Here is a 21436-nt window from a genome sequence, read left to right as displayed (position 1 = left end):
GCACCCTGTTCAGCGTTCGCATTCTGCCATGCAGATACGCAATTTTTGTTGCTGGAGACTGGCCATCGATCAAAATTATGTTCTGCATGGTGGTGCAGCTGTTCAGATTTGACAGATTGTGAAGTGCGCACCATGACATCTGATGTAGACTGCGAATGAGGTATCCAGGACGGTGGTAATGTGATGTGCAAGACGCCCGGCACTCGCGCAGGCCTAAGCGATGAAATTCCCAAATTCCATCAACGGAAGCCCTGAGGTCACGTCTGTGCCCATTTCTCTAGACCGGCAGCACCAATAGAGTGGGATGCCACGGTCGCTCACGTCTGCGTCGGTGGTGGTACACACGATAGCCCTGCAAGTCTTGTGCTTCGATTGTTCTAGCGAAGAGAAGAGCCACGAGGTCGTGTTGCACCGAGCTGGGAAGATGCTGTGCGACGCCGGAACGCATCATGCTCCTGACGACGACGCAGTAAAGAAATTGCACGGTAACCGCAGTCTTCCTTTTGAGCACTAGACACTAGACACTCGGCTTGGGTTGCTAGATCTGCGGCGCCTCGTGGTGGACGATACATAAGCACGCGGTGGCAGGCTGCGGTGGCATCTCACTCGCGCGCAGCTTGTTTCTCGAAGGCGCTCCTAAGCATGGCAGAGGGCAGCGTGGTTGGATGGCGGGAGGTCGGCTAGAGTAGTGAGCAGATGGTGACAGCCAACGTGGCCCCCGGGATTAGCTGCATGCGCTTGTCGCTGATCGACCCGCCTCTTTCGACGAGATCCTCCACAGACGAACGAGGCCAAGACATGGGATAACGCCGCCATCCCGCCCTGGCGGCGCCGCAGAGACGTCGCGTGCTGGGGTCGGAGACTGTCGCTGCAAAGAGGCAACAGCCGTCGAGCCGTCGTTCTGACGTCCCGCGCTTGCCTTTTTGCTGAAACCAATCTGTCGCTGGCACACGGCCTAACCTGCTAGCTGGAGCAAGCAAACATGCGGTGAGCGTTCTCGATGCAGCGTGCTGGGACATGTACTGGAGAAGGTAATGAGTGAGGTTGGGACGAGTCAGTCCCGTGACTGCCCGTCGAGTTCGCCCGTCATGGCGGTGACGGTGGTTAGACAGCTGTGTACGACCGCGCACCACCAGACGTGCCAGAAAGTCGACCGCCTCCAATAATTGCCAGCAAATCATCCCGCGCGCGATGCTTCGCTTCACCCAGCGCGGCTGCAGCCATGTGCATCACTGCAGGCGGACCCTCTCTAATGCGGGATCAGATTTTTAGGAAATGCAGTCGTAACAATGGTCAAGGCATCGCCTGGTGGGTAGGACTAGACAGCTTCTGCTGCACGAGGCGCTTGGCTCGCTTCCGCAGTGACTTGCCTCGAGCCAAACGCCCCCGGGACGATACGGTGCTATCGTCTAGTTGACTGCCATGGCTTGCGACGGTGCCCTTTCACGAGGGCGGCATGAGGTGGGTGGACAGTGGTGGCTTCTTTAAAGTGTGCCAAAGGCGCAGCACCGAGACTCGCACGTCTCATCGTTGTCTCTTTCCGAAGGCCAGCATCGCAGCCGTTCCCAAGCCTCACCCCCTGCGTAATCCTTCGTCAGCGCGATCCGTATTGTCTCGCCGCCGCTCCCAGAGATACAGGCCGCGGTGGATCTCTCGACTGCTGGACAGCACGTCGGCAGTGCGCTCTGGAGTCTGGCAGGAGTACCGATCGGTGCAGCCCCAGCGCCCGTGCAGCCAGGACCCTTTGCATCGTCAACCCAAGCGCCGTTGGAGGCCAGCTGGCAGGACGCAGCAGTCGGCGACGTGCGGCCTGAGTCGTCATCTGGCGGCAGCAGCGTGAGAGGAATCGGCGAGGGTTGTTCCGCCCCGTTGGGAACGTCGCGGGCATTCACTCGATCCCAGCGGCTCTGCAGCTTACTTGCTTCCGACAAGCCCACGAGGATTCTCCTCAGGTATCTCCTGGAACGGTCGATCTGCAGTGCAGAGTGGCCTGTCCTAGCACCGCGGCCAGGGCCCCTGCCGTGGCTGTCCCAAAAGCGCTGTTGCGCCGGTGCAGCGTCGATTGGCACGTCTGGGATGCGTGGGCGGATCGCTCGGCCAAGGCATTACTACGGGGCGTGCACATCTTCACTCTAAACCTCGTCCGTCTGTCATCTGCATTGCCGTTGCAAGGGACTGAGCGTCTCGGGCTAACTCGAGTGGGACGTGGGCTTTTTGACAACGGTCCGCCGCCTCATCGCCCGCTCAAACGCAATTTGGACAGGGAACGACAGGCCCACTGACGACGCTACGGTGCGAACGGGCTTCGTGCTGAATCTCGCCAATCCCCTCGACACCGTACTTGAATGCTGCAGGCCCGAATTCCTGGCTCTACATCTGCTTGTACCCGTCGCCTTGACTACTCTCCATCTCGTCATCATCCAACTCCCTTCACCCACTCCTCTCTCTCTTGTTACGCAGCCACTGCTGTGACCCGTGACAACCACCTCCTCCATGGCAATGCATCTCGCCAGTATGGTACACGGCAGCGTTAGGGAGCGCGAGTCGTTCCAGCACCCGGCCTACTTCCAGCAGTCGCAACCTCGCGCCTTCCCCATGTCGGGTGTTGCCGCCTCCTCATATCCCGTGCATACTCCATCTCAACCTCAGGTCGAGCAGCAGTACCGCCAGCAACAACAGCAGCAACATCAACACCAACAATACACACATCAACCACAACAGCAGCAGCAACGGCCGCAATCGCCGCCCTCACCACCAGCAGAGGAGAAGAAGCCTTCACTGCCTTCTATCTCAAGTCTCCTCGAGTTTGCTGGGAACGACAAGGCTGCTTCCGAGACAGGTAGGCGCCAACCACTGCACCTTCTCTCACTTCCATACTGACTCATCGCAGCTTCCCAAAGTCCTCAGTCACAGCACCGCCAGTCGTCATCGCCGCAACTAAGGCAAGCACAGCAGGGAGGGGCAGGAGCCATGCAGCAACCGTCACAAACCGTCTACGCTCAAGTGCCTGCGCCGAGCAACCCCAGGATGACACTGCCTCCGACACCGCCAATGCACCCAGACGTGGCACACGACGGTACCCAGTCTCCCTCCGCTGCATCAAACCACTCTGCTGCATCCGCGCCCTACTTCGTCGGCGGCTCGCTCAACAACATGGAGCCGCACCAGCAGCGCCAGTCCTTCTCATCGATGCCTCCAATGAAGCGCGATTCGCTGCAGTCGCACTCCATGTCTCCCTACAGTACCTCCATCTATGGCCAGTCGCCGTATCAGTCATCACCAGGCGCTGCCTCTACAACTTCATTCTACTCGCCTGAGCAGCACTCTTACAACAGCACTGCCATGTATGCGCAGCGCCCGCTTCCTTCCAACTTCCAGCCACACTCGATACCCCTGCCGGCTCCTGTGCCCAGCCCGGCTTCGAACGGCTCCAACCCATGGCAACACCACCACTACATTAGCACCTCTAGCCAGTCTCAGTTTCCCCAGTCTCAGGATCGGTACATCTGCTCGACTTGCAACAAGGCCTTCTCGCGGCCAAGCAGCCTGCGCATCCACAGTCACAGTCACACAGGCGAGAAGCCCTACAAGTGCCCGCAGCCTGGATGTGGCAAAGCGTTCAGCGTGCGCAGCAACATGAAGCGACACGAGCGAGGTTGCCACGCGGCTTCCAGTACCACCCTGACGACATAACGAGCTAAGAGCCCTCACCAACTGTCTCACGCAATCGGCCTGACAAGCCTCGACCTACCATGTAGTGGTCCCACCCACGAAATGCTTTGTTCAGCCGCATCTTGCCAACGATACCACTTTCACGCATCGGCGTTTCGGGCGCTTCCCATCTTGTCATGCATTTCACCGGAGTTTCTTTCTCGTGTCACCAACGATATCCTATATCGCTACTACTGCGATAATGTACGCTACCTTCAGTCAACTTTAGTTTCTAGTCCGGTCAGCTGTTTGCTATCGCATCAAGGCGCATGGCATTAGTCCAACAAGCCGCCCTTATTTTCTTGTATTATAGTAGGGATCCTGCATGAGCGAATTCAATGCTCCACCATGCGCCAAAACCGATCAAATCAATACTGTCTACGAAATCCAGTTACTTTCATGCTATTGCCTGTGTTGTTGTGGATTCATTGAGCGAAACGATGTTTCGCATTGCATGTCAGTCGCCTTCTAAACCTAGTGGAAACCGGACACGTCAGAGCCACACTTGACACTTACGACACGTCGAGCGCGCATAGATCGTTCCTGACGGGTTATCCATGTCGTTGTCTTCGCGTAATAATTAATCCGTATGCGAGAGGCAGTCGCCATCGGTCGCCATCACTTCCAAGCTGCTTGCCCACGCTTCCAACCCGGCAAGACCCACGGTAGTTGATACATCTCCGGGATTACCGCATGTTCCTGGACTATATTCGAGCAGTCATAACGATTTTCTGGATTCCTGCAGATCGTTGGAGTCACTGGGGCATCTCCCGTGTCAATCTTACGTTGGATGCTTATTGCACTGCATTATGATCAGGGCTCAAGTTCAAGGAGACATTTACCCGTCCACTCTTTCCCGGATAGGTCATATCGTTCTGTAAACGACATCTGTGGACCCCAAAACGGTTGTCCATGAAGCCAAGTCCGGACTATCGAACCATTCCGCCTCGCCACGGTCTATATGGATAAAAATATGCATTCGCTCAGAGGCACGTCTTCCCGAGTCCATTACCGTGTCGATCAGTGAATCCCACTCTGGAACGAAGTGAGTGCGCTGAAGGTGTACACGGAGTCAACTGTCATGCGCCGTCAGTTAGGAGACGTGGAGGCGATACTGTGCCACTGACTCTGAGCCAGGCCATGTCCTCTCCGATTATCGACTGATTTTTAGGGAACAAATTTCTCCGTAATGCAAAAGTCCGCATTCTACTCTAAACGTGGTTGCCAAACGTCGCTTATGCTTGCATGCTGCTGCTTCTTCTATACTGAGCCGTTTGTTCAGAGCTCAATGGCATGACCTCAACAACGCCCAGCGCAGGTCCGATGTTCGGCTGCAGCATACAGCGGTTATTCGGGATCGCATGTGGCTTGCCAACATAGTCTGGCCCCATCCTCCCGCAGGCGTTCCAGCACATGAACGCATGAGCTTTGAGTGACGATCGTCACTTAACTATTCTCCGAACCCCGGGTCTCTCATCAAACCATGTGGGATATCACGGAATAACAAAGTCGTGCTTTCAATAATACTGAAACCAGCATTGCGGCGCCAATCGTAACGGTAACGGCTCGTTAACCAAACTCGTCATGCGGGCTCTCCACCCAGGGGCCGACGTCAACATTGAGTGAGGTCGGTTGCGTGTGGCTCACTGGCTGCCGTCAAAAGGAAAACAAATGGTCTGATTCCAGACCCCTGTCCACTCGTCTATCCGTTTGGCGGAGGAGGAATCCTTTGAATCCTTTGCAACGGACACGACACCGCACAGAGCGCCGCCACGCATTGTCTCCCCACAGAACGGCGAAAAGCAATCCCCTCGGTCGAGGCCCTGAAACTCAACAAGCAATTCCAAGCTCTCGTGCGCATTGATGACGGAGAGTGTACTACTTGCCGGAGGTGTGATAAAGTTTAGCGAAGACGGCCGCTGAACAAGACTACAAAAAGCAATCGCGGGATGGAGATGAAGGAGCGTCGCCTCGTCAGCAGTTCCCTTGATTCGAGCTGGCACACGGTTCCTGCCAATCGGGTTGTTGGTGCAGGTGGATCGGAGCGCCCCTTCAAGCCCTTGGATCGTGCTCGCGAAAGATCTGCGCATCATCTTGGTTTTGCGCAAGTGTCTCAGGTTCTAGTTCCATCTCGCTTGCAATCATGGCGCATCCAGAACGAGAAGATTGATGAGCCTGGCAATACGGGCCATACGGCGACGGCAGGGGAGACTCCAAGCAGCCTTCTAGCACAAAGCCTATGCCTACGCCTACGATTCCCCCAGCCACACAAGAATCCTGTTGCTGCGCGCATCCGCTTACAGAAAACAGTGCGCCAACATATGTTGTCACCATGCGTCTATCAATTCCGACAACCAAGAACCGATGCGCACGCCCAGCGGCGATCAAGGGAACGTATCGTACCATTTTGCCGTCACGACTGGTGCAGTCAAGTATTGAAGGTACCGAGGGAGGGGTACCTTCGTAATGACAGCCACTCAGCGTTGCCTCTAATCAGCACCATCACCAATCAACGAACCTTTGCGTCGGAACCAAACGCGCGACGGTCCATGGTGCCCAGGTGGGATGACGACGTTTTCGAAATAACACCACCACGCAGAACCTCCAACACCTACTTCTGCAGCTGTGCAGGTCAGAGCGCTCTATCATCGGATGCACGCAATCTTGCTCCAGGCAATCTTTCCCTAGATTATCATGGCTGGGCGATTTGCCTGCGAAATTGTTGCGAGATTGTTGCTACTGCCGCCCTACGCGGCCTTGCGAATAGCACTCTAAACTATCAGCCATGATCCCTGCGCGCCAGACCTTCGAGAAGGAGGTTTGCACGGAATTATCCATAACACCGACCGTTGCCCCTCCTCCTCTCCGCTACTCATGACAAGGCAGTCAAGCAGGGACCTTGGACTCGCATCCTGCCGTCGACCAGGACCCCCTCTCATCACCGCGAGCTTCGTCCGAAATTTCCGACAGAGAGAGCAGGTGATGCCACTGTCATGGTAAGACGCGAAGATTTGCCTAAAGAACCGCGATCGACAGCCGTCTGCGCCGTCTTTGTGAGAATCCCAAGTGCCGACAGCTATGGCAGCTATGCCAACAACGGCGGTGCTATTGTGGGTATCTGTGTCGCATTCGTGCTGGCAGCACGTGGCGGTGAGTATCAGCAAGCACCGTATCCCGCAACGAGCCCCAAGCCGATAGCAGTTATCTCGGACATTAATACCAGTCTTTGCGCAGGCCAAACCGTCGGAGCATCCACAGTGTACCAGCATGCTGCCAGAGTCATAGCTGCACCCAGGACACCCAGCCTGACAGCTGTGATCGCCCAATTTCCGCGTCGCGCGAACGCCCACGCCCACCCTTTGCCCGTTCGCATCCCAAAGCACACGAACCGCATTCTAGCGCCAGGCGGGCTAATGCTCCGGGACTAAGGCTTCTTGGTGTGTGATATGACCGTGCGGACGATCAGAGATGGGATGATCCCAGCTTCTAGCCAACATCAAGGCTCGTCCCTGCGCGCCCGCATCGTCCAACTCAGCACACTCACTCTCTCTTCCCGGAACAACGTTTGAGTCAGAAAACAGTGATCACACTCAAGGGCCGACTCGTGGAAAGTACCATTGCGCCATGCCGCCATCGCCGGATCACCTTCGTATTCTCCTTGCGACTCGTTCCGGAACCTGATGCTAGGGACAGCGTTGGGCATCCACCGTTCGGGATCGCCTCACTACCACTCTCGCTACCAAATAACGATATCGCCGAAAAGAGAGTTTCGCCATTGAGCGACGACCAGCGATTGAGTTTGGCTTGCTTGCGGGAACTAGAATCGCGCATATCGCGCAAGACTGTTTCGTGCTGTCCCATGGTTCACGTCCATCTCGCGTAGAGAACTTTTACCGGCATGATGCTTGTTTGCAACGTGATTGATGATCAGACCGAAGGATTCCCAGGCTCTACCCTTTCATCTTCGTGCCGTGCTTGTGCGGCGTTCATGCGACTGGGATGCACCACGTCACCGCCTTTCGAAGGATCATATCGCGGTTGTTATAGGGACGTGTGTAGTAGGTCCTTTTCAGGCAGGAACGGCCGGGCCACGTGATATCGTCGCTGCTGGGAACCTCCTTGCCACCATCAGGCACACAACGTGGATGAGCAACGACCGAGGATTCTGGAAAAGCTGGGGTTGACCTGGTTGCGCGCACGCTCAGGTACAGACGCTGCCCAAGGGGCGCAGATGAATCATGCGGTTGTTCGGGCGACAATGAAGCTGTTGTCTACATGGAGGATGCCTGGTAAGCTTGCAATGGTAATGGTGAGTAGTTCATCGAGACAACACGATCTCCATCGTCGATGTAGGGCTGTCCTCTCCTTTGTCATTCTTCTGTCGTCATCCTTGCGCGCACGACTCCTTCGCGCCAGCGCCAACGCACTTGTTGCCTACGCGATGCGACGACCATGCGGTGTGCGGTTGTGAGGCTGTCAGCTATAGCCAAATGCGTGCGCTCGCCGAGAAAGAGATGGAGCGGGTGGCCTCGTGAATCCATCGACTAGGTTACTCCAGGTTACACAAAGTACGCAGCGCAACATGTGGATCGCGAGGAAGTTCCTGCGAAGCTGCCCCGTAAGGGGTATCGCTTGACCTTGCCGAAGTGTTGCGAAAAGTTCTTGCGAAGGAAGTCTATCGGTTCAATATGCCGAAGAGTCGCGAAGAGATCCCGCGAAGCTACTCTGTTTGTGTACCGGCTGAAGCCGAAAGGGTGCGAAGCTGTTCTGCAAGTGTATCGGTTGACCTTGCCGATGGGGCCCACAGAGTCCCTACGAAGCTGCCCCGTAAGTATACCGGCTGAACTTGCCGACCGAAGAGCCGCAAAGAGCACAGATCTGAGCGGCGTTGAGGTCGAGTGACCTGACTGCGCTGACTTGTAGCCGATCGTCATTACTAATACGCCGCGAAGGGGCGAATGCGTTGTTGTGAAGCCGAGCGGACTGGAGAAGATCTGAGCACGTCTCGATATGTGTCCTATTTGGCCGTATGTTAGGAACGTACGATCTATCGAGCTGTACACGCAAGCACGGCGCAAGAGACACGTGGTGTTGACGCAAGCTTGATGCGATGGGGCGTTATGTGGTTTGTGTCTGGGGAAAGAGCCGATAGCTTTGGAGCGGTGCTCGGGTCAGAAACGTTGTAGTGCAGGGGGTGGTGCAGGAAGAAGGCGGTGTGGGCGCTATCTAGCAGCAGAATCATGTATAGCGTGGACAAGGTAGAAGATCTGTCTCAAGCGACCAGCGTATTGAAGATGGTGCAGATAGCTCTCTGTAGTGCACTAGACGAAAAGAGCCATCTTCAGTATCTGATTCCGAAGCGAGTCTTCGGTCATCGATCAATGTGAGTATCACGCAGTCCTTCGACTCGTATGGTCTGATGATGCGTCGGAACACTGTCGTATCAGTTTCTTCGATCTACCATATATTGCAATTACGTAGTCATCCAACCCCTCTTGGAGAAGTATTCAGAACGCCGTTTTCTCGGCAACGGTCGTTGCGCATAAGTTTTAGTGAATATACCATGACTTCGTTCCAGTATATGCAATGCCTTTTGCGGCTACATCCGGGAAGATGCATGTGTATCAAGTGACTAAGGCGCAGTGAAAGATGTGGCAGTACCTGCATGGGTAGGACACAGTTGTTTGTAGGCTATGTTCAAGCCATTCACCTTGTCCGTGTATGCAATAACTTGGTAAGAAAAAGCCAGACATCTCTCATCACTCACTGCATTGAACTATATATGCAGCCCACCGTTCTGCCTCCAGTGCCGATTTCAACATCCTCATTATCCCGCTTGCAATGTCTTTCCCATGATGTAATCTTTACTCCAGCTCATATAGCTCCTGTGGGCCTTCCGATTGATCCAAGAGATCGAGGTGAAGCACCAGATTACCATCGTCCCTGCTATCGAGTTCATCGTATGGCGCAAACTTCGCCAAGATCCTACGGCTTAGTGGTAAGTCAACGAAGCTAGTACGATTGTTTGGTGGACCGGAGCCGCTGTGGTTTAGACTCCAGCTGGGCTCTTTTTTGATCTCGCTAGCCACCGCCTTTTCTATCCATTTTCCGGTCCTGACTTTCCATGGTCCGACCTTATTGAGGGAGCATAAGACTTGTTGCTGTGAATAGGTATCTCGCACCGTGTACGCCATGTTATGGATTCTCTCTTCCTCTACTGTAAGGTTATCTTTGTCGTCTCCTGCATAGATGACTTTGCACGCGTATCGCCCGACATGCTGCAGCTCGATGTTGAACGCTAGTAGTAGATTGGAGTAGTAGTCGTTGGTCAGTAGCACCGCACCGCGCCGACAACTGACAGGAAATTGGTACGTTGATGCAATGGCCTCACTTGGTACGCCTTCCCCGGAATGCAGGGGTGTTAAACCGCAGCAGTCACTACAGTAGACTCCATCGAATAACCCCCGAATACCTTCACTGATGACTACCCGGAGAGGACGTCGCTTTCCTACTCTGGTGCTAGGCTCTTGAATCATGAAGATAATTGTGGGTGTGCGGTCCTCGCCTTCTATAGTCATCAAGGGTTCAGTGGAGCTAGTCTTGCGGGCATAACGATTCGTTCCTGGTGGTCCAAGGCGTGAAACAGGTAGAAGACACCGTGTGTTGTAGGTTCCGCAATGCAAAATAGCTAATGCATCGGGGCCTTCATCCTGATGAACTATCGGAAGCTCGATCCTTAAGCCTTTGTTCGTCATTGAGTATGGACTCTGGAGATCGTCGTCAAAAATAGGCATCAAATTGCTGGCCCCTCGAAACTTGCACGGGTGTGTAGCTAAAGGCCCACAGAGATCGTCCCCGGTATTCTCGAAGCCCAATCCCCACGCAAAGAGAGTTTGGTCATCGGAATGTTTCATGATCTCTTCCTGTGGGAAGTGAGCGGAAGACAATGAACAGCCAAAGGTATGGTCATCCTACCTGGAGGCGGAGAAACGCCTTGCTACCTTCTCCATATAGCAGCGGCATGTTGACACCGAAAATTCCTAGCAGGCAGTACGCCAAGTCCTCTATCCTGGTTGTCTCCCGTTCAGAAGCCCAAGACATGCGCTGTGCGACGCTACACTGCATGACGTCCCCACCGAGTAGTATGCGATGTTCTATGCCTGTTCTTTTCGCTACTAAATCAAGCAAAGTATGTCTGTCGCCAATCTTACTCCAACCGGCAGAATTATTGGCATAGAAAACGATTTCAGATGGGGCTATCAGCTCTTGTAGCGTCCATCCTCGTGTCCACCAGTTACTGCTCATGACACGTGCGATGGGCTCTAATCGCTGCATAGCAACATCTTCCCCTGGGGTCTTCCAGGGACTCCTTAGTGCACCTCCATTGCCAGCCAGGTAGTCGCAGACATCAACTGTTCCGGCCCATGCCCCATCGGCGTCTTCTGTTTTGTATGTAGGCCAGGTATGTACGTCGGCTAAGTAGGCGTAACAAACTACAGACTGTTGATACCAAGCATACATTGAGTTATTGGCCTCGGACAGTTCCGCGCTCGAGGATTTGTCGATACAGCATGTGTCCACCCACACGTACTCTATCATGTCTTCCAATGCCTGTTCGCAACATTTCTGTATCTTTTGAAACCCACACTTTCTTTCTGTGGCGGCCATCCGGATCTTGACCTCCTGCTCATTGGCAAATCGAAACCTTGTTCCTGTGGCAGCCGCCCAATCGCTCATCTCTTGATAGGTGACCTCTTCACCCTCCCAACGATGCGATAGTATGGCATAAGGTGGTATTGAAGAGCCCTCGAACTGGTGGAATGTCATATCAATCGCACGGAGTAGGCGCATGTTGCCGTTAGGTCCCGTGCAAAGTCTTTGGCTGATGATGGTGCGTTATGTGCGAATCCAGTTGTTGGAGCGACCGTGAGTATTGCCAGTGATGCAGGATTTGCCCAAGGAAATTCGTAGCGCAACATAGTAAGAGCGGCTGAGAGGTGACGAGGCTAGGCTAACAAGCGTGGGGGCTGAAAGCTGCAGGAGCTGTTCCACCATCGCGAGGCGGTTGGCCGTCACGACCTCACTCACGATAATTTCAGGACGAGTCACATGGACTGGAACAAAGCTAGAAATAATAGAAAGTGGCCTCCACTAGAGGTGGGATACTTCATTCGTCATCATAGCGTGTGCATTGTATGGAGGAAGGAGCGTTGCGCTGCGGAGACTAAGCTTGGTGGGATCTCGAGGCTCCACCACTAGGCGGCATCACGCATCAACCTCTTACCGACGCCGCAGAGATACTGCAGACGTGCCGAACAATGCGCATATGTGTGTGCATCGAAAGAAGGATACTTTGCTAGTTTCGGGAATCTCATTCACGCGAAAGCTATACAAAGCTTCGAATATCGGATGATTCGAACAGTCATCTAAAGGAGATCCGGGTTCGTATCTTGATATGGTCTTGCTGCACATACACGTAGCTAGTCAGCTAAAAGCAATGCATGAATACCTGTCGTGATATTCCTGAATTGACATCATATAGAAGAGCACCAGAAGTCATGGTCTGCACCCCACAGATGTATTTCGAAGTCCAGCTAAATCACCCTACACGATCCACATGCGAAGGTGTCAAGCAGCATCAACCCTCGTTTCTCATGAACCAATCTAGAGCTCAAGCACTCCATCCTCTTGCTGGCCCATCCCGAACCAGCTTCCGAGGGTGTTCCAGGCACTCTGCTTCTCTCCAGGCAGCTGAACGCCATCAATCTCCTCTTGAGTAACGCTGTACCATTCATCCTTGGGAATCCATCCGATGTATGCACGGTCTCCGAAGCCTCCAATCCAGTATACCTCCTCGACAACGAGACGCACCCACTTGCTCTCGTGAATGCCACTGCCTGGCAGCCACCATGCAGCATCCGGATGCTTCTTGACATAGCAAGCCGTCACACCCAGCTTCTTGACAGCATCCATATCGATGTCCTCGAGTCGTCCGACGAGTGAGAAGCGAGGGAGAGATGCGGGACTACGCCACTTGTTGTCCTGGGGATGCCATCGCATGCTCAGGGTGATGTTGGAGCCGGCATCTACGTTCTTGAAGGAGGTCGCGATGGTGATGGCGAGGATGGTCGGGTGGCCTGAGTCGGACTCGCAGTCGCCGAAGTAGTCCATCAAGCCTATGGGCGCGCCGCCGACATCCGAGGGTCGTTGCTCGGTGGTGTGAGAGTCTGGGAAGACGGTAGATAAGGTGCCGATATTTTCTAGGCGCATGATCCTGCGAGCTTGGACGGCGGACTCGTGGACCGTTGGGATCTTGAAGCCGGATCCATCGGTGGAGGACGGGTTCGCGAAGAAGTGCTGTGGTGATGGCAGGTTGGACGCTGTGGTAACGGAGATAAGGCCTACGAGGGCAGCTTGGAGACGCATATTGCTACTGCTTGTATCCGAGTGATGCAGAGATGTAACAGGGTGTTTCGAGAGCTAGATTGCTACAGTGAAGCGTCAGTAAAGGTGGTGGCTGATGGCAAACAGCGACGCGTCCGAGCGAAGCTACGGGACGCATCATGCGACACCCAACCGCGGCGGGGATCTCCGACTAGGGTAAAGGTAAAGTCTATTGTGGAAGGCATGACCGTGTCGGGCACAGAGATGGCTCATCCATAAGCATCTAAACACAGCATGACCGCGCTGCTTGATAGTGGCTTGAGGGTCATTGAGAAAGTCGGCGTGTCTAATCTGTTGTCCGTTGTACTTGTTGATGGGTCGCATTATCTTATCTGATCATCTCTGGTAGTTGTGGAGGCGAGATCTCCGTTCCGAACATCTAGACGCAGCGGCCTGATAAATGGTAATTTCTGCATCGGCACAGCTATCTAGATGCGCTCTGCTTATTCATTGCTTGTGGGAAGTGTCTATAGTGAATGCATAGTGGCCGTTCCGCTGAGCTCGATGCTCACACTTCGATGCACTAGCGCTGCACGTGATCTCGGCTAATCCGGTGAGCCGCCGTCCACAGCCCTGGAGTCATTTTGACCCTCTCGTCGCCGCCCAGTCATCGAACACCCAACGACCGCAACCTGTACGTATTCCGCCCGCTCCTACGACTGCACCTGCATCAAACGCGAAGCCTTGCGAAACCAAGACTTTCAACTCGCACCCAACACCCGAATCCCCAGAGGTACACCGCTAATCGGACTTTGCCACCACACAGACAACTTCGAACGACTCATCACACCCATCAACAACCGCCAATATGGGAAAGGTTCACGGATCCCTCGCTCGTGCCGGAAAGGTCAAGTCTCAAAGTAAGTCCTGGCTCATGTGGAACGATTGCGAATGTCTGCTAACAATGCATAGCCCCCAAGGTAAGCTTCACCCATCGATACACCCACGCCTCCAGCCGATAGCGACACGTCGAATCACGACCACGATCACGCGACGCCTGAGGAGAAGGACGGATTGATTATGGATGCTATGTGGATGTGGACGGCCGACTGACACGCTACACAGGTTGAGCCCCAGGAGAAGAAGAAGACCCCCAAGGGCCGCGCCAAGAAGAGGCTCACATACACCCGCCGTTTCGTGAACGTCACCATGACCGGTGGCAAGCGCAAGGTCAGTAGACATCGCGCATTTGTATGATGGGCAAGAACTGACACGTCCCAGATGAACCCTAACCCAACCTCATAAGCCAAACACTAGAGGAAGGGCGAACGAAACGAGCACTATGAGCTAGAGAATACGGTCATGAATTCGGTTTCTCCAGGATGGCTATGACTCTGGATCAGAGGGAAGTGGGAATCACGGACGTCGCCACGGCACGTTCCTCAGCAGCAGCATGATCCCACACTTTGGGATGATGGGGGCATATTCATGGCGTACATGTACATTCTGCTTTTTGCACAGCTGCATCACGAATTCTAGCTGCTTGTGTTCCCAACTCTGGTCTTCTTGGATTGTGTGCCGTGTGTTGATTCTTGTCGCGTTGGCTGACCCTCCATGCTTCACTCGACCCGATGCTGTGTCCATCCATCCAATCGCGTTTCAATCCTCAATGTGATGACATTATTTCACGTCTTCGAATTGGCACCGTCATAGCATCTTGGTCGCATTCAAAAGCGGACAAGCCCGTCCAGCTTGTAAGAAATCTGTCATCAACAGCGAAGCACCCTCGGTAGGCTTGCCTTCATCCAGATCTATAAGCTAAGAGCTTTCTGAGCTCTGCATTATCTGTCTTTAGTCCAATCCTCGAGTGCTCCAGGGCTGCATCGTAGATCTCTTAAGATTATACTGCGGTGGGAACGGCAGGTCCAAGCGGCGATCTACGTCACACCCGAACCTCACTCCACTTGAGCTGTCAGAGCACCAACACCTCCATTTGCAGAGCATCAACAGTACAACAGCAACAACAACAGCAACAACAACAGCAACAACAACAGCAAACATGTTCAAGCGATTCTTCGGAGAGGTAAGCCATTCTAGAATTGGCTCTCAGCATCACCTGCTAATACCATCCAGCACGGCGCAAAGAACGTCGTGACACTCTTCCACGCGCCTTCGAACCAAGCTTCCACTCGCGTCCTCACCCTCCTCAAACAAGCCAACGCACAATCCGTTGCGCATGCGACTGAAGACCAAGCCAGCTCCCACAAAGCTCAGGACAAGGCCGAGCGCACAGAGTTCGAGCTTGATGTCACAGAAGCCCCACCCACAACCGACCAGCTCAAGAACATATTGGACTACTTGGGCGGATCAGGCGCGGCAGGCAAGGTTATCAGCGGAGCGGAAAACGAGACTGATGCCATGAGGAGGTTGAAGGCGGACGGAGGCGCGTTCCAGAGACCGCTTGTCGTGGACTGGAATCAGGGAAAAGCTGGTATGTCCGCAAAGGAGAAGAGAGGCTACTCGTGCTAACCCTGACAGTCGCTGGAGAGAATGAGAGCGAGATCATGAAGCTGATACGGTCGGTACCGAAGGAGACGGAGAAGGTGTAGAGCGTGGAGAGATGCGATCTGTACTATACCCACTCCACTCAGCCTGTGATTCCGGATACTACATACTGGAAGTAACTATTGGCCTTCGAGATTGCTGGACCCGGTATGTCTCAAGGCTTCACCGCTCAGTAGCTCGGGAAGAGACCCATTGCCAGGCGGCCGGTAGCTGCGCCGCCGGTAAGACACTGATGCAAATCAATGCACATGCAAAAGAAATCCCAAGAAAAGCTTCTTCCAACACTTCGTAAGGTGTAAGTGTCGTATTCTCTTACTGTTCGTCGCGTCCTTTTGCTTCACCATGTCGAAATTCTCTGTGACTACGTCTTTCTGTTTCTGTTCTTTTCCAGTCACTCAGCATCTTTACAAGTCACGCCAAAGCTATATAGTTGGGCCAATAGCATGAGCGGAAGAGCGGCGCGCGGAGATTTCGAGCGTTGGTTACTCACGCTCACCTCCTCTTTCTGGCGGCGCCAAGACTTGTTGCTCCTTCCACCTCAAGCAGCGACGAACTCTTGTTTATCGTGCACCCTCGCGCTTGCCACAAATCTCTCAAGTATTCTCAAACTCGCGTTCTCCATCGCAGTTGCTAGTTTCCAACGGCATTCGGCGCCGCTCAAGACCTTCCCCTGCTGCAAACACCACCTCCAGTTGTCCCACGCCTACTCACTTGCACCTTCCTCGTCAAGCGAGTAGTGAGTTCAGCTATGTCTGACACCGCCCAACCGCCGGGAACTCCACCCGCTGCAGACACGCAAACCGCAACAACTGCAGGCGAGCAGCCTGCGTCCCCCACCGATATGAACAACACTGTCGTCGACCCAGTCAACCATGCAACTAGAGACCCCAAGTTCAGCCCGGGAGCCGGCCAGGCCTTCTTTTCTACCGAACTTGGTACCCGCGCTCCCCGCTCACTAGGTCCAATTCGTGCGCCCGTCATCGCACGTAGCGTCCAAGGTCCTGCGGCTGTGGTGCAAGCAGCGACCCATTGGCAGGTAAAGTACAAGAATCAGTGAGTAACCTTTCGCGTCCAGCTCGAAGCCCACGCTGACTCAAATAGGTGTCTCTGCATTCTACCCTCACAGGGGTGGACCGTGGAAGACCTATGGGATGCCGAAGATGTCCACATCGAGGGCAGGAAATTCTGCGAAGAGATGTTGACCTTCATATCCCGAAACACCTACTACGCGGCGGACCGATTCGCTAAGGATTGGGCGCTCGCGCATCCAGATCGAGTCGACTTTATCGGGCTTCAGATGGGCAACGTCTACGACATGAACGATCCGCTTGCCATCGTCGACCAGATCTTCGTGTTCGGCGAGCCTCTCGGGTTCCCTCGTGTGTTCCTCTGGCACGTCGCTCATATTCTGATTACTACATGGATCGAGATGAACAAGGCGAGTAATGAGACACTGCGCGAGAGCCTGACGCCACAAGCACGCACTTGGGGTCAACAGTCCACCAATGAAGCAACCCAGCCTTCGTCCATCATTGTCGAGATGTCTACAGACAAGAAAGGCAGTAAGAAAAACCGCAAGATCACACGATCTCGACCCAGCAAACTGACCACACCGGCAGAACCTTCGTCCGCCGTCGATAAGCCAGACCATGTCGCGAATGAGTCTTCCGGAGTACCAGATCAGCCCAACGTGCGCTATGCTCCTCCACGCATCCCATCGCAGGGTCTTGTTCAGCGTGGGGGTCATTCTGCTCCGTTGAGGAGCGGCGATATGAGTGTTCCGGCGGGGCCCTCGAGGCCGTCGCCCAACATGCATGCGCTATCCTTGAACATTCCAAAATCCAATCGTAACATGAACTCCGGATCCTACGTTCAGCAACACGGCTGGGTCGAGAACAACAACCGCACTGCATATGGTCCATACCCACGACAGCCTTCTGGCGCTATGCCTGCCATGCAGTCGCCTCACTTCCTACCTCCGCAAATGGCACCGGGCCAACATATCGCTCAACCAATGATGTCGGGTGTAGTTCCGTATGTTCAGGTGGTCCATCATGGCTTTGCTCTCCAGCACCCCGACCCTGGCCTGATGTCTCGAGCACAACTCAACTACCAGCAGAACATGATGCAAGCTCAGCCAATAAACCCTATATTCACGCAGCAGCCACACAGCCAGCACGTCTCGATGGGCGACATGACTAACAACATGATGCTTCAACACCAGGATCCTCGTGCGCCGGTGCCCCGTCGTTCCAATCCACCGCGCAACCCCCAAGAGCTCTACGATCCTTACGGTGGCAACAACCCTAAGTTCAACGGTACCCCAGGTCATAACAACACAGGCCGGAAGGGTGGTAACAGCGGCTTCGCCGCTCAGTCTGGTCGTGGCCGCAAAGTATCCAACCCAGGCGGGCGGGAGTCATATAACAGGTCCAACGCTGATTACAACGGCAACGTTCCATCCAGCGGACCTCGATATGCCGACTACAACAATCGCCGTCGCCCATCGGAAGACGACCCGGCTATCACTGGCGACTCCGTCTCTGGTTGCGGTCATACATGGATTGGACCCAAGAACCAGACCGTCACCGAGCTTTGGATCGGAGATTTGTTACCCGATACCGGCGAGTCTGAAATTGCACAGATGTTCAAGCAGACGATCGGCATTAGCCCTATCGCGGTCTCCTTGAGGGGCAACAAGATCGGCGCAAGTTCTATTCATGCCTTTGCTACGTAAGTCAACTCGCTGTTGTCTCTGTGGATCCGCTGACACATCTAGATTCGTATCAACTGCAGACGCCAGCGTAGCCTTGGGTATTAATAAGTTTAATCCTCACGTACGTGGAGTCCGCCCCGTTGTGACGGTACCAAGGCGATTCTACCAGAGGGATATACCATCGAGTTCAAGCTATTTCGATCAGTCACATACTGGGCGTGATGTTTCACGCATGTCGATTCAGAAAGACGATAAGCCTGTCACTGATGTAGAGTCAAATGCACCTACAGAGAGCGCCAAGGCATCGTACTCTCCCCAGGATGCTAGAAGCGGCCTGTTGAAGAAGCCATCCCCGCAGTCGGACGTTCCTAGCTATCCAGAGACAGGAGACGTCAAGCTCGAGATGCCCAAACATCAGCAGAAATCTCCTACAAAGAAGAACAAGGGCAAAGGTAGGCGCGAATCAACAGTCAAGAACATCGATGCAGCCGATGAGAAGACGAAAGCTGCTGGGAAGCTGAACTCTGACGGCCCAGCTGTCACAAAAGAGGAAGAGACCGGCACAGAGTCTACCAAAATCATCACTGAACCTACGAAGCCAGCGACTGTCGATGGGCCTACTTCTTCGGCTGAAGAACACAAATTCTCCCCCTTCGAATCAACACCAGCGCTAGACCAGCCGGAAAATGTAGCCGACGCCTCTACCGTACTGCCACCCAAGGATCCGGAGACGCTAGAGGTAGGACAAGACGCCAAGACAACACAGAAAGAGCGTGACACCGACGTCCCTCTCAACTTCGCGGGCGCCCTTGCTAAGAATCTAGAGACTAGATCTGACGCTACTTCCATCGCTAAGGATAGTGAGAACACAGGTGGTGGGCCTTCGAGTACAGCTCCGATAGAATTGCCTGCGCATCTAGCAGAAAACGACGTCTCAGACGATGAGGCCAAGAACGACACTAGCTTCCATTCTGCGCCAGAAATTCAGCCTGAGTCTGTGCAAGCGCAGCCGCAACCAGAGCTCCAGGACAAGGCCATGACCACGAACCATGGTACTGCGACCCCAACCCAATTCTCATATAAAACGTCTGACAGTAAATAGAAACCACAAAGTCGCCGTCTATACCTACCGAGACCAGCCTGAATAAATCCCCAACACTGATCACCCCGCGCAATATTACTCAGTCTGATTCACCTGTAGCTGCGCCGCCAAAAGAAGATACCGCGCCTCAGCTTCCAGCGTCGGAGAGTACACAAGATCCTACAACAACCGCTACTGCTCAAGGAAACGAAGAAATGTCAACAGCTGCAGAGACCTCACCCGTCACTGCAACTAAGAAAGCTGGTGCTCAGCAGATGCAGTCGCTCCACCCGTTCGCGAAGAGCAACAAGTCTCAGGCCAAACGAGAAAAGGAGGCCAGAAAGAAGCAGCAGAGGGTGAGTCTTGCATGTACGAAAGAACATGAAACATATACTGACTTTGGCTTTTCACCTCTACAGAAAGAAGACGCTGATCGGGTCGCTAAGGCGAAGGCTGATAAGGCCATATCCTCGCAAAAGCCCAACGACGGTCCCTCCGCTCAGCGTGAGACTGGATCTCTAGGAGACTCTGTGAACTCACCTGGAGCTACAGATACAGTTGCTCAACCAGAAGCGGCCAACTCAAAGACTGGCGGTGATAGCACCACAGGAAACAAGAAGTCCAAAGGCAAGGCAAAGATGCAGCCAGCTGGTACCAGCTCTGCCGATGGCGAAGACAAGGCTGTTGCCGAATCGGAGAATGGTAAACTCAATGGTAATATCAACGATTCCAAGGATGTCTCTTCAGTAACTCACCAGGCGGAGAAGATGGAGGCCTACCTCGCGGCGCCAGCCAACCAGGGATCTTCGGGAGACTCTGGGGTAACCCCAGCTGCTGAACCGACCCCATCAACTCCACCATCTGTCCCTTCAATTACCCCAAAAACACAAGGCTCCTCCCAGAAGATGCCCGCCCAAGAAGTAAATGATCCCCATAACCTCACTTCCAATCAACAAACTCACGTTCCAGGTCACTCTCGCCGCTCTTCCGCTTCCACACTAGTCGGAGAAGAGCGAGTGTTACCGTCTGCTTTTACCCCTCCTGCCCCTACCCACCCGGACTCCTCGCGAACCGTCTCTCCTGATGAATTACCCCAGCTCGACGCCACCCCGACTGTAGCACCCAAGAAGAAAAAGAAGAAACCAAAAAAGAAGAAGACCGCACCCGTCCTCCCTTCAGTTGACCCCGACCCCCCCAGGGACGGGGACTATCATAACTATGATCCTTTTTCGTCCCAAATGAGCCACATAGATGCTATTCGTCGGGCTAACAAGTACGATACTACCTCTTACTATGCGGTTACAAACGCGCGAATGGAGAGGGATGCTGAAGAGAGCAGAAGGACTGCTCGAGCCCTTGCGGATCTGGATGAACATGCTAGCTGAGGAACGAAAAGACGCTTGTCTGTCGTCCAAAACGTGTACGTTTCACTCAACCTTCAAGCGCGATGTAGCTAATTGTGTTCACAGCTTGAAATGACCGTTCAGGTCGAGGCTTGATGGGTAGATGTGCCTGACGATGGACTTAAGAGGCTGGAGCTTGGGAGAGGGATGATTTTGGCTTTGTTCTTGTTCTTATTATTCGCTTATGGTGTATAGTTGATGAGGCCGATAGCCACATCCCACACTGCGAAGGCTGGTATGGTTTGCCCATCACCTGCTGGAGACGGAATGAGAACATATAAACTTCTACTTGTCTGCATGATTTCGCGTGATTTATGCTTTGACATGTTGCGCACTCCTCATTTATGGGAAAACACTCAACATTCTAGAGCCAAGGTTGACATTAGCAACCTACTTCTCATCTTTCTACAACAACGTAGGCTGCAGACGTGTTCAAATTGTTCCTTTTTTGAGGTGCTCGCATGGTGTTTAGTTGATCAATCCGCGCATACCTGGGAAGCGTGATTGTTTCAGTGTGATTCTTATTATACTCATGTAATCTGAGAAATGCCAGTGTACGCCGTTTTCATGCCGCTA

The 21436-nt window shown here is 53.9% G+C and overlaps 6 protein-coding genes across 6 annotated transcripts; 5 read left to right on the top strand and 1 right to left on the bottom strand.

Moving 5' to 3' along the window:
• Positions 1–2499: 2499 nt before the first annotated feature.
• Positions 2500–3693, top strand: J4E78_006258 (uncharacterized protein; the record flags this gene model as incomplete). The annotated part of the gene is made up of 2 exons (XM_049366871.1): positions 2500–2839; positions 2891–3693. The coding sequence occupies 2 exons, from the start codon at positions 2500–2502 to the stop codon at positions 3691–3693; spliced, it is 1143 nt and encodes a 380-aa protein (XP_049221577.1).
• An 8682-nt stretch (positions 3694–12375) lies between these two features.
• Positions 12376–13137, bottom strand: J4E78_006257 (uncharacterized protein; the record flags this gene model as incomplete). Its single annotated transcript, XM_049366870.1, has 1 exon — positions 12376–13137. The coding sequence occupies one exon, from the start codon at positions 13135–13137 to the stop codon at positions 12376–12378; it is 762 nt and encodes a 253-aa protein (XP_049221576.1).
• Positions 13138–13963: 826 nt separating this feature from the next.
• J4E78_006256 (uncharacterized protein) lies at positions 13964–14928 on the top strand (the record flags this gene model as incomplete). The annotated part of the gene is made up of 4 exons (XM_049366869.1): positions 13964–14015; positions 14068–14075; positions 14221–14325; positions 14872–14928. The coding sequence occupies 4 exons, from the start codon at positions 13964–13966 to the stop codon at positions 14926–14928; spliced, it is 222 nt and encodes a 73-aa protein (XP_049221575.1).
• A 226-nt stretch (positions 14929–15154) lies between these two features.
• On the top strand, positions 15155–15704 carry J4E78_006255 (uncharacterized protein; the record flags this gene model as incomplete). Its single annotated transcript, XM_049366868.1, has 3 exons — positions 15155–15178; positions 15229–15586; positions 15634–15704. 3 exons carry the CDS (start codon positions 15155–15157, stop codon positions 15702–15704), a joined length of 453 nt encoding a protein of 150 aa, XP_049221574.1.
• Positions 15705–16408: 704 nt separating this feature from the next.
• On the top strand, positions 16409–18397 carry J4E78_006254 (uncharacterized protein; the record flags this gene model as incomplete). Its single annotated transcript, XM_049366867.1, has 2 exons — positions 16409–16713; positions 16762–18397. 2 exons carry the CDS (start codon positions 16409–16411, stop codon positions 18395–18397), a joined length of 1941 nt encoding a protein of 646 aa, XP_049221573.1.
• Positions 18398–18608: 211 nt separating this feature from the next.
• Positions 18609–20842, top strand: J4E78_006253 (uncharacterized protein; the record flags this gene model as incomplete). Its single annotated transcript, XM_049366866.1, has 3 exons — positions 18609–19428; positions 19479–19813; positions 19877–20842. The coding sequence occupies 3 exons, from the start codon at positions 18609–18611 to the stop codon at positions 20840–20842; spliced, it is 2121 nt and encodes a 706-aa protein (XP_049221572.1).
• Between the last annotated feature and the right edge of the window lie 594 nt (positions 20843–21436).

Source organism: Alternaria triticimaculans (assembly GCF_023758025.1).
Source record: "Alternaria triticimaculans strain BMP 0046 chromosome Unknown scaffold_8, whole genome shotgun sequence".
Classification (NCBI taxonomy): domain Eukaryota; kingdom Fungi; phylum Ascomycota; class Dothideomycetes; order Pleosporales; family Pleosporaceae; genus Alternaria; species Alternaria triticimaculans.
The sequence above is the reverse complement of the archived record's forward strand: the minus strand, read 5'-3'. Positions and strand labels throughout refer to the sequence as shown.